General features: G+C 39.8%; 1 protein-coding gene across 2 annotated transcripts in view; it reads left to right on the top strand.

The window, feature by feature from the left end:
- The window catches only part of Cntn5 (contactin 5), a 1240814-nt gene that overhangs the window by 818489 nt on the left and 408745 nt on the right, over positions 1–13580 (top strand). For both annotated transcript variants that reach the window (XM_087560151.1, NM_053746.2), the window contains 1 exon segment: positions 9153–9248. In XM_087560151.1, coding sequence (XP_087416277.1) covers positions 9153–9248 — 96 coding nt within the window.

Genomic DNA, 13580 nt, shown 5'->3' with positions numbered 1-13580 from the left:
CTTTACTTTGCTTTCAAGGGCTGGGATTAAAGCTATAAACCATATGTTTTGTCTTGTCTTGTTTTGTTTTTAACTCTCAAGGAAGTTTTAATTAATCTACCAAAATATAAGACAGAAGCAACAGTTTAATATTTGACCTCTCTTTTAAATATTGAAAAGGCAGTAGAGTAAATGTCAACTTTTTAACTTCGAAGAAGCTTTGTGAAATAGAAAAGCCCAGAAATATTATACTGAGACCAAGAAATACCTGAGACATCACTACCGAGGGTGCAAGGGATATTCAGTTTCTTGTCACATAGTTCAACATTACGTTTAAATATTTTTTAAACAATTGCATAAAATAATATAGGATGTAGTAGTATCTAAATATTAAAGTGATATGTGATGATATGCAGTTTTAAATTATTAATACCCCAAACCCCTGCCAGGGGTTTATGAATTTTAATAAAGAGAAACTTTACAACAAACAGATAGTGATGCCCACACAAGGAAATATATAAATCCTTGGATACCTTAAAAACAAAATTAAAAACAGGTATCAGTGAATGTTGATTGAAAGGCTATGACTCCAGTGCCTCTAAGTCCTCAATGCAAAATAGACTCAGAATTTCCATTTGTAACAAACGAATGCTAGAAGAGGTAGTGAGGCCGAGACTGTGTGTGCATCTTTCCGCCTCAGCACCCTGCTATCCGTCTATCAGGTCAGTAGCTCCTCGGTGCTTATGGAATGAGTCATTTGTAACTTCTGATTCTACTTCCCCAAGAATGCACTTTGTCATCCATCTCTTTATCCTGCTTCCATCACTGTGTCTCTGCAACTTTCAGTCTTACCACACTGTCATTGTCAAAATATCTGCATAGTGATCGTGGGTGAGGCTCTCAGCCATTAGGAACTGTACTTGGAATTTCACCTTTATACATTTTAGCTGTGTAACATTTGGATATGAGCATAGTATTTTTGAGTATCAGTTACTCATCAGCAATATAAACACTTTAGAAAAATAAGGGGACTGAACAGGAAGCTGTAAGAGGAGTTAAATTGATATATTTCCATATATGTATATATAAATAGGTATCTAAGAATTATATCATGGTTTTTTTTACAGGTAGCATATGTCCAGTAATACTGAGAAAATTTATGGTCAGCATCATCTGCGTATCTTTAATAAACTTGATTTATACTGATATTGAAACTGTAGGTTGTTAAAATTATCATAATTTTTAGAGAACTGGTATTGATCACATATTCTTTATTCAAGAACATAGACTAGCATAAAATATTTCTAAATCTAAACTCAACTTAGAACCCAGGTATTCAACAACATCAACATGCATATGTGATGCTCATAGCTAACATCCTAGCATCTTTTAGTCTGACACAGGATGACTGCATTAATTCATGGTCAGCTTGATACATTAGCAAGTTCCAGGACAGTCTTGGCTACACAGAGACAGCCTGTCTGAGAAGTAAAACAAAAACATCCAAACGAGGAGCAGGAGGAGGAGGAGGAGGAGGAGGAGGAGGAGGAGGAGGAGGAGGAGGAGGAGGAGGAGGAGGAGGAGGAGGAGGAGGAGGAAGAGAACAAAAAATGGAACTCTGTTCAGTAAACATACAAGATGCTGGGTACAGGATGAATATAGTCCCTTTCACATTAGAGTGATAATAAGAAACATTCATAGAGGGCTCACTGTAAACTAGATTTCTGTTTGATAAACCTACACTCTGTCCCTTGATAATGGCATAAGGGATGGGGATGAACATCACTGGGTGAAGATACAAAAGTGTATGCTTGTTCATGTGGATATACGTTTAAGAGACATAACTCTGACCATAATGAGTGATTCTAAGACTCAACTGTGTTCATGTGCAAGTGTAGGACAAAGACCAACCACAAGAATTTATCAGTCACTCTCTACCCCTTTTTGAGATAGTCTCTCACTGCCTGGAATCCACTTTTTTAACTTGGCTTCCCTGCCGGCAAGCTCCAGATATTTAATATCACAAGTTTGCATCTCCATTCTGGCTTTTTGGCATGGTTTCTGGGCACCGAATTCAGGTGTCCGTGCTCATGGATCAAGCACTTTATACACTTAAATGGATGAAGTATTAAAAACAAGGATGTCTTGTTTCATCTACAATTTTGATAGTGTTTCATGATACCCTTTACTTTGCCTTTTGACCTACACAGTTTCTAGTATTTACTATCTGACCCCTTACACTAAGAAAAATGACTGCTAACCTTTGAATAGACTGTGGAGAATGTGTGGAATGAAGATAAAATAACTTCCTGACAGGCGAATGCACCTTTCTGTACGACCCCTACCATTCCTTGGAAGTGCTTTCATGGGCTTGACTGTAGACGGGCTGGTGGGAAAACTGTGAATTTATTCACTAACTAGTTACCACATGCCAGGCGGTATTCCCAGTGATCTGGTTCCTGGCCTGCGATGATTCAGTATTCTCACTAAGGACTTTCTCCATACGTAGGTCTTATACCTAGCAAATAGGACCGTGTGTAAAATTAAGCATTAACCAAAGATGACTTTATACTTAATTGAGCCTAAACAAGGATTACAACTAAAACTCGTGGACACAACGAATGAGGAGAGAGGCTTTTAGCCAAAGGCAATGGAAGGATAATGGCGGTGAAGGAAGGGCAATGGAAGGATAATGGCGGTGAGGGAAGGGCAATGGAAGGATAATGGCGGTGAGGGAAGGGCAATGGAAGGATAATGGCGGTGAGGGAAGGGCAATGGAAGGATAATGGCGGTGAGCGAAAACACGAGATTTTTGTCAAATCGTAAGATGGATTGAAAATTGATCACTTAACTGCTGAGTCATGAATTGTGGGAGCTTCCTAAAAGGTTTTAATTAAGCAAGGTAGAAAAAAAATGCAGATAGAGTGGTTGAGGTTATATCATTTAAAAGAAAACTATGCAAATTGGCTGTACTTGCCTTAAGTGTGAGGCAGTAAATGAGGGAATGAGAAGGCAGCCATTTCCAGCGCCGCCGCACTTTGCATGGAGCTGGGACGGTCCCAAGTGCTCGGCAGCACACACAGCAGTTGAAAACAAATTTAGTAGAGGAAAACACTCAAGCATACATATTAGTTGATTATAGAAAGTTCTCCTTTATCCACAGTATGATCCAAGAGGCTATGATTACTGCGATAAAGCATAATGCTTAGACTGACAAAGACAATTTCATACTCGGAGTCAACTATACTATTTTAAAAATCAGCCTACCAATGAGTTTTAAAAATTAATGTGAGGAAAATAGATATCTGTGTTACCTACAGCCGACATTCTAGACCGGGGGCCGGGGAGACAGAGAACATCTGTAGACATCACACCTCGGAGCTAAGCAGGTGACTGTGGCTGACCCCTGTCTCTCACTTGTGCACATCCGGGTAGCGTGTTCAGGTGGTCCAGCTGAAGGCTGTCGCTGCCTTGGAAATGAAATGGAGAGTGCTGCTGTTACTGTAAACTAAGTCCTAAAACTTGACTCGGGGGTGAGGAGGGGATGAAGGACAGACACACAGACACATGAACCAAACGCTGGAATTGGGTTGGCTAGTCGCTCTGATGTAGTAACACCGACAGCAGCCACAAACACAAGGTAACTCTTTATCCATCAGATTCAAGCAAGTGGGTTTACTGTATACACTGTATGCTGTATACAGCTAAAAGAGGAGGTAAGTTTGGCTAATCTAGGTAAGAGTTCTCTAGCAGCTTGACTTGTCATTTCTTCAATGCCGTTTTTATCTGAAGGTCAATCATTCATAACATCTGTACGTGAACCACAGCAGGGCTTCGGCATTCCTCAAGGGAGGGAAAGCTTCACCATTCCCATTTGCTGGACACATTGGGGCCCAGGAGTATTGTGTCCCTTCGTGCAAATTCACAGCACACATTCACTGAGGGCTCTGACCAATCCACACAGAAGAGAGGCTGAAGAAATAAAAGAGAGATCGTTTTAGCAAAATGTGCAAACTGTATGAGAGAGAATAAAGGGATTTGTGGCTTTCAGGAATCCTTGTGAAATTTGTGATTTTTACTATTTGATACCTCTCCCCATCTCCATGGGTCGTTCATATGCAAAGCAGCCTCTCACATACTGTATTCTTTATTATCTCCCTCCCCCTCCTCTCTCTCTGGGGTGTGTGTGTGTGTGTGTGTGTGTGTGTGTGTGTGTGTGTGTGTACGCACATGCATTTTCTTTTGAGATTCGTTCTCATTATGTACCACAGAGTGGCTTCAAATTCACTACTGGTCTGCCTGAGCATTCCTACTGCTGGGGTTACAAGAATGCGACGTCATCCTCAGCTTTAATTTCCTGAAGTGTTGACGAACTAATTCTGATCAGAATTTGGGAGGAAATGGACGTAGGAATTCACTAATCACATCGATTATTTACTTGTTTGTATTGAGCATAGGCATTTGTCAAAGTAGGTTTAGAGCCATTTCCAGGGTTAATATTCCTCCCTACATTATATAAATGTACTTATATGCATCATACCATATTTGGGATTACTTGCTCATATGTAACATTTATGATTGAAATAGCACTTTGTAACTTATAATCACCAGAGTACAATTCTAACATCAAAACAATGTTTATGCTCTCTGGACATTTTACCTTTTCACAAAAGTAGTTACAAATTAGTCTCACTTATAAGTGAATTTTAAAATGCCTTTTTCAAGGAAAATTGAGCCTGCTTCCTTTATTTCGAGTTGGTGAACTGGATTATTGGTGAACCTGGATGATTTGTGTTTCTTATAATACGCAGCAGAACAGGCAAGGCATGGCAAATCCTCACTCATCTAACCTTCTGGACACCACAGAAAACTCAAGCCGGAGAGAAGTTTCATTAGGGCTTTTCATCACCCTTCTGGATTTACCTTATCATATCCCAGCTGTGCCTTAGTTCCATCCATATCTTTGCATAATGGAGTGCATTCTTGTGATACCTACGATTAGCTAAACTGATATTCTGCAGAAATAAATTTTATCAAATTACCTTTTTTGGAACCTTGCTATTAAGCTTTATTCAGAGCTAACAGAGCAAATGTTTAAGAGAATTATAGTACTATCCCATACAGTATAATACAAAAGAAGAAATTGTTCCATCAATGCAAAACATTCTAAGCTAAGTTGACAGCACAGCTTTTTACTAAAATAAGGAAACAAAATCTTGTTACTTCAAGCACTGAGTGCTCCCATCCTCCTGATTCTGGACTTCAGCTCTTGTCACTTAACCACAGTGAATTTCTGTGCGTTTTACAATAAACGAAGCCCTCAGGCCCATCCTGCATCTCCATTAGCTGTAAGTTCACAATCAACTGTAAAATACCACAGGGCTTTGTGTCTCTGTGACTTTCGATTTGGCTACCATCAGCAAACACAGCTGTATTTTAAGAAGTGCTGGTAAGATTCTTGGGTTTGGACCTAGTAGGATGGCTCCGTAGATCGTAGATCGGAGCACCTTCCACCAAGCCCAGTGGCCTAAATTGAATTCCCTGAATACACACAGTGGTAGGAGAGAGTGAATTCCTGCAAATTGTTCGCTGACCTCTACCCTCACACTATGGCAGGCATGTACCTCCCACATGCACAGACTCTCAAGATAAATTAGTAAAATACAGTGGAATGTATCAATCATGTCATTTCCTGTATGTCTCCCTTGGAATGCAAAGGAATAATGGTCCTATTGGCTAGACTTATAATTCAAGCTCTTTTTTGAGGTCTGTGTTTCTTGACTCAGAAAGCTCAGATCAGAGGCAAGGCTCACAGTTCCTAGGCTCTGGATCACAGACATTCCCAGTCTCCTACTTGTCTGACATCATGTGATTTACAGTGACTTCAGTAACTGTCCCTTTCAGAACCACATCAGCAGGCTCTGTTCTTAGGCTTTGTGTCAATCACAGGAAAATGAAGTGTGTATTCATGAAAGCTCCTCTCATTTCTTTCTTTAATGTACGAATGTCAGATGTATTAAAATGAAAAACACCCGTGCTGTGTGCATGCCCACTAAAGGCTTTCTACATTTCCTGAGTACCTCCAAATACACTGTCTACTTCTGGCCTGGTGTGCTTTTCCCAGTTTGTACCAATCAGGGGGTTTGTCAAATAAGTCAGGCTTCCTTAATCAACCAGAATCTTGTGTGACCAAAACCAAAACCAAAACCAACTACTTAACTTCTCTATTATTTCTGTGCGTGATTGAAACATGGCTCTCTGCCACACATAGCCACTTGGGGAACAGTGCCATCCTTTTCAACCTCTTCTTTCTTATGCTGTGACCCCAAGTTCCTATTTCCTGCCACAGCACTCAGTTGAAAGCTCTAGTACAAATTCTTTTGGGGGTGCAGAGAGGAATAGTCACTGTTCTCTGACTACATCACACTGGTAAGGTGTGCAGTCCCTGCCTAAGAGACGCCACAGAACGACTCTCTCTATTTCCCCTATTGGAAGGAGGACAGGCTTTGGAGTTCCTGCAAGACTTGGCTAGAAACCCTGCAGCACAAGGAGTTTAATTTGAAATAGTCCCCCTGCTTGGCAGCACCAGCCAGTAGAAGCAGAACAAGCAAGGCAAATGTAGAACATACAACCAGATGTTGGCTGCTTGATCACAATCTAAAATGATGAGAGAAAAATAAATAATTAATTCCTGGGCCTGGGAATACAGATGAGTATTACAGAGCTTCCTAAGCTTGCAGAAGGTTCCATATTAAGCCCGGTAAAGCCAAAGCAGAAATATTTATAAACATTAGAAAGTATTTATAATTCAAAAATATCCACTTAACTTTGTAATACTACTGTCCTATGAAATAGTGAATCATGAGATTCTCTGTGAGGATGCCTTCTGTTCACACAGATGCACAGCAAAGCAGACAGGGCTGAATGTGGTCTTTCAGTTCACTGTAATCTCAAAATAGATCTCAGGCCATAATTATTCTACAACTTTCTTGTTTTTACAGTTGGCTTCTAGGTCACTTCTATGCTTCAAGTCCTTGTGGAGGCACTAAATTTGAACTGTCTATTAAAGTATCATTTTAGCATAGTAAATAAATAAAAATGGTATGTTATGCATACTAAAGACGAAGTATTTGTGTGAAGTATGTGTGGAATTTTTATAATAATTTACTAGTGTGTGTAAGTGGTTGGTATTCAAACAGGTTTTGCCTTTTGTGACTTTGGTGGGGATGAAAAACCCTGAAGTCACACTGGAGCCCTGGGACACTTGTTGCCTCATCATGTGATTTCTGCTTGTCCTTTCAGCAAGGGAGGCCAAAATAATCAACCTCAGACTCTTGTCATGCTCTGACCTTTCTATTGAGAGCACTTTCTGGAGAAAAAGGATTCAGGCTCCAATCCTAAGAACCAATATGTTTACACTTAAAGACAAGAGCCACATGTATTTCTGACTCACACAAACATAAATGTGGGATACTGTGTGCTAATGAAGCTCATGAAGATGCAGACATTCTCAGAGGGGCTTGTGGAAAATGCATTTATGATCAAATGGAAGAATTTGTTTTCTTAGTTAGATAATTAGTTGTTCTTGATTTCAATATTAACACCCCGTTTGATAAACCATTTAACTACTTTGTTCTTTCTCCTCTGTCTTGCCTCCTTATTCACCATGTAGCAGTGAATAGAGTCTGATGACCTCAGTAGTTCTCTCATTCTGCCCCTGACACACCATTATATCATCACAGTCTGAGTCCTCCATCACTGTGGCTTTGCTTAAAAAAACTTATTATTAATTAAGAAAAAATTTTTATTTAAATAAGGTAAGATAAGGTGAGCCTGGTTGTCTGACCCTTCATGTGACTCGAACCAATGGGGACGCTGAGGTGGGGGATCTGGAGGCCTTAGCAGACCCAGGTCACATCATGAGTTCAAGGACAACCTCAACAAATTAGGGAGACCCTGTTTTCAAATATAAAAGTGCCCAGACTGGTGAGGCATACCTCAATGTCGTTTGCTGTCTTAGCACACCGAAAGCTCTGGATTCAATGCTCATGGCCATAGAAGGAGGTGGAACAATAATTAAACTAGTGACTGAGTTCTCACATCCATCTAGTAGATGCTCTTGACTAATCAGTTGTTAGGTATGTCAACAGTTGAATTGAAGCTCTAAATTGTATTCCCATAAAACATATCATGGACACAGAAAAACCTTCAAAGTTAAGAAAAACAAAACACAATTTACACTTATTAGAAAGAATGATGAACATTGTTTTAAAAAGGATTTCTTACCATGGAAACTTGATGCTACAGATATCAATTCTGAGGCAATATTTATCTAAGAGACCATCATTTGCGAGAAAATGTTCTCTGAATCGTGACACTTGGTCAGACTAATTCACTGACAGATGATGCCTGTGGGTGGTATGATGAAGAGATCAATAAACAGCAATTAAATACTGATAAAACCCCATCGTCCACTTGAGGGTGTGTTCTATTAGGGCTGCTTTTCCATCTATGTGAATGTAACTTGGGTGAAGGCAGCTGACCCCAGCACTAGTGTCTCACATACACGTGTTTCAAGCTTTAATATGCCTCGTCTATCCAAAACACATGAGTATAATTAATTCAGAAGTCCTCTTTTATCCCTCCATAAAATGAAAGAACATGGCGTCCACATTCACTCTTACAGAAAAGAGCATCTCATGGCCTCATTATATTTCACTAGAGCACAAAGCCTCTCTCATTTTGCAAACTCATACTTGGCTTTACTCAACACTTTAGCATGGCAGCTAATGAGGTAGCAGGCCAGCCATGTGCCACTCCTAATTATGGCTGTGTGTCTCCTTGTGAAAGATAGGCTTTCCTCATTAAAGGGTCAATATGTAACAAATAGAATTAAAAATGCTCGATATGTTCAAATATTATATTGTTTAGTTTCTGTATCAGCAACTTGGAACACCCAGTGAACAGATATTTTGTGAATACTATGTACTTATTGAAATTGTGCTATTTAATACTAGGTGATTATGGATTTATTTATCAGACAATACAAACAATACAAAATAAACAAGAAGAATCATTGTCAAGAGAATAAAACATAAATGAAAGCTGTCATTGTTTTATTTTCGTTTTATTTCTTTTGTACATGACATCTAAATGCTGTGTTGTATTGACAGATCTGGGGAATTTTAGTGGCCGGACAAGAAGTGCAGTCTCAGTGCGGGAAGGCCAGGGGGTTGTTCTGATGTGCTCTCCACCGCCTCATTCTCCAGGTATAGTAACACCATGTCTATGTTCCTGCTACTCCCATGTGCTGTCTGTTTCACCTCTGTGCACTGTGTGTTCACTCTTGTAGACAGGGTGTGACCAGGGATCACCCCAGCTGACATGTGCAAGGTTGGCACGATACATAGCGGCATGTATGTGTAATTACCATTCATACATCTTGTGCTCCATTGAGTGGGAGGTTGTGCTGGGTACAATTGTTTTCTCATTCTGTTGACTGTTGACATTATGCCTCTGCTGCAATTGGTGACAAATATATGGTCCAGAGGGCAAGAAACTTGGAAACTTGCAAAACTGTTTGAGGTGTCAGAACTGATTAAGTAACTACCAGAGTCCCGTGTTTCAGAAGACAGGCTTCATAAGTGTTTGCTTTCAGTGTTCTTTGCCATAGCAGGACAAAAGTGCTAAGAAGGAATACCTGTCAAACAAAAGTTTCATTAAACTATTTCTGTGAGCAACAATCTTGTTTATCAAACTGAGGGAAAGAGTAATTAAAAAGGGTAATTACCTCTTGAAGTTGTGGGAAATAGAACAGTAGACTATGCTACAAATCATTTTGTATCCCTTTGCCAATTTGTCACTAATTCTATCCATTTTGTTCAAGTCCAGTGGTTGAAAACATATACCTGTTTGTATCTCAGTATACCCTTTATGGAAAACAATTTGAGAGAGTCTGACATCAATTAATGGACAGCCAGATGGCGAATTCTCCAAGCCACCGTAAGGAGCTTGGCTTTGACTCTAAATGAGGCTGTATGTTAGTCTGTTCAAGCTGCCAGAATAAAATGCCACAAGCTGGATGGCTTAAACAACAGGGACATTTTCACAGTTCTGGCTGGTGGAACCCTAACATGAGGGTGGGCGTGGACTGGGTTTGCTGAGGGCCCCCTCTCTGGCGTGTAGATGGCTTTGCTGTGTTCCTACATACTACATGTGAAAGGACTAAGAGACAGGGTCATGTGGAGCCACCATTTAGCTACTTATGCTTTCTCTGAGTGCGTCGTCTATCTTCTTCCTGGCTTGGCCAATGGCCGTCAAGTACCCATGCATACTCCTGCCTGAGCTGTTCCCGGGTTTGGCTCTACCCCTGAAGTCAAATGATGTGCTGTGTGCATCCTTCACAGCCATGTCTTTCTTGCTGTCCTACCTTCCTAGCAGAGCCTTCCCTAACTTGCCTTGATTTAGTTTTAACTTAACAACCACATTTTTCATTTTTACCTTTGCGTGCATTTTCTCCATAATACACTTCATTTAACGCACCAAGAAAACGTGTGCTTACTTTAGTGTCATTTTCTATTATCCTCCATTTTAATGTAAATCCCGCCAAGACAGAAATTCTCTAGGCTTTGTTTTCTGTTGTACCACATGGCTGAGACAGAGACTGGCACAAAGTTGTGGCTGAAAAAATTCATAAATGAATCTATGAATAAATTAATCTCTGTATTAACTTGTGTTTATGATTTAGGCAGAAATCACTCTCACGGGCTTGGGCCTGAGGGTGTAAGACTAGGCCAAAGAAGATCAGATGCACATCAAGAAAACCTAGAGCCGCTTCCCTTTGCCTCAGTGTATTATAAAGATAACTGAGAAGTAGAAAAAAGTGAACTCAAGTTCATAGCATTGGTATAAAAGACACATTATAAGATTATATATTCTCCCTGAAGCAATGACTGAAGCCTGAAATGTTAGAGGTCGAGGTATTGAGAAATGGGAATGGGTGGGGTGGGAGAGGGTATGCTCACTCTAATACCTAGAGAAAGTGTACTTGGAACAGTTGCTTCAGAACCAGGGGAAGGGAGGGCCCAGGCTGGGTCTCTGCCCCTTGATTCAGGAGCTCTGACTACTTCAGCTGCCTTGGCTCTGATGACATGAAACCAAGGGCTAAATCAGAAAACAACTGTACCTTACATGAGTTCCACATCTCAGACCCAAATTCCAGGCTTATCCTAACAGCTATGCAGGCCATCACAGAGCAGATTCTTTTCTACGTTTCGTCCACATTTGTTTCCCTTATCTTCCTGCCTTGTTTTAAAACATATTTTTTCCTGATTCATTGAGAGGCATTTTGTTAAGTGACATAAAGTATCAGCAGTAGGAGGATGGAACTTCTGTCATGCTCTGAAATTCATCATACTGAAATTAATAGCCCCATTTGTAGCACAGTGCACAACATTTAGTAGGTCTTCAATGAAAGCATAAGGAACTCCTGAGTAAACCCTGGTTCTAATAGTTGAGATTTGCAGCATTTTAGAGAGACAACTCTGCTCTCAGTCCTTTGGAGCCAGTATCCATGATAGAAGCTTGCTTCATTACTTACCACATTCTAGTTCTGTTCTCTCAAGGAAGAGTAGCTACTGGGAGTAACTGAGAGGGCTATGAAATGGAGAAACACATCAACTGTCAGAGAGGATTCAATGGTGAGAAATATCTCAAAAGTCTATTTCTCATTCCTTTCAAAAGGATGTACCAAGCACGTTTTTCTTTGACTTTCAATGAAAACTTTAATGGTCCATTTTGCCAAATTTTCCTTTTACTGTACAAGAAATGATTATGAAAACCTATTGGGAACACATGACGAAAACAACTTACCTATGTGCTCTATGAGGAAGCAATTATTTACTTAGAGACTGTTAAGTTAAACTTTCCAAACTGATTTTCACTAAACAAAAATAGTTAACTTCTGTTTGTTCAAACCTTTTCAAATTCAATATACTACATATAGAGAAAATAATCTGTATAAAAATGTACAAAAAGTCCCCTTAAATAGTAGCTTTAAAATTAGTTCCTAATTTTAATTAAATATTGTTTCTGGTTTTTAGGAGGACTTTGTTGTGTGTCCCAGTCCGCCCTCCCTTCCAGTGTGTGTGTGTGTGTGTGTGTGTGTGTGTACCACTCTTCTGAATACCTCCCACTTGGCTAGTCTCAAACTGGTAAGATCATGCTGCTGCAGCTGACAGAGCTAGGATTGGAGGTCTTCTAATGGAAGCAGTGATTTTTATCTCATCTCAAGTATACTTGCTTTAATTATGTGCAGAAACACTCTGAAGCTTACTCTGAGAACTAAAACTGCCAGGAGAAAAAAGCAAGAAGCTCTAGAGCCTTGGGGTGTGGCTCAGCAGGTAGAGGATTTGCCAAACATCCACGGGATTCATCACTGCATCTCAGTACCAGGGACAAGAAACTATGAAGGCCAGATGATCCTGGACTGATGTTATACAGACCCTAAGAGAACACAAATGCCAGCCCAGGTTACTGTATCCTGCAAAACTCTCAATTAACATAGATGGAGAAACCAAGATATTCCATGACAAAACCAAATTTACACAATATCTTTCTACAAATCCAGCACTACAAAGGATAATAAAGGGTAAAGCCCAACATAAGGAGGCAAGCTATACCCTAGAAGAAGCAAGAAACTAATCATTTTGGCAACAAAACAAAAAGAAGAAAAGCACACAAACATAACCTCACATCCAAATATGAATATAACAGGAAGCAATAATCACTATTCCTTAATATCTCTCAACATCAATGACCTCAACTCCCCAATAAAAAGACGTAGATTAACAAACTGGATACGCAAGGAGGACCCTGCATTCTGCTGCCTACAGGAAACACACCTGAGAGACAAAGACAGACACTACCTCAGAGTGAAAGGCTGGAAAACAACTTTCCAAGCAAGTGGTCGGAAAAAGCAAGCTGGAGTAGCCATTCTAATATCAAATAAAATCATTTTTCAACTAAAAGTCATCAAAAAAGATAAGGAAGGACACTTCATATTCATCAAAGGAAAAATCCACCAAGATGAACTCTCAATTCCTAATTATCTATGCGCCAAATACAAGGGCACCTACATACATAAAAGAAACCTTACTAAAGCTCAAAACACACATTGCACCTCACACAATAATAGTAGGAAATTTCAACACCCCACTCTCATCAATGGACAGATCATGGAAACAGAAATTAAACACAGACGTAGACAGACTAAGAGAAGTCATGAGCCAAATGGACTTAACAGATATTTATAGAACATTCTACCCTAAAGCAAAAGGATATACCTTCTTCTCAGCTCCTCATGGTACTTTCTCCAAAACTGACCATATAATTGATCAAAAAACGGGCCTCAACAGGTACAGAAAGATAGAAATAATCCCATGCGTGCTATCAGACCACCACGGCCTAAAATTGATCTTCAATAACAATAAGGGAAGAATGTCCACATATACGTGGAAATTGAACAATGCCCTACTCAATGATAACCTGGTCAAGGAAGTAAGAAAGAAAGAAATTAAAGACTTTTTAGAATTTAATGAAAA

This window comes from Rattus norvegicus, chromosome 8, assembly GCF_021556685.1.
Source record: "Rattus norvegicus strain SHRSP/BbbUtx chromosome 8, alternate assembly SHRSP_T2T, whole genome shotgun sequence".
NCBI classification, from domain to species: Eukaryota; Metazoa; Chordata; class Mammalia; order Rodentia; family Muridae; genus Rattus; species Rattus norvegicus.
This window is presented reverse-complemented; position numbering and strand designations above follow the sequence as displayed.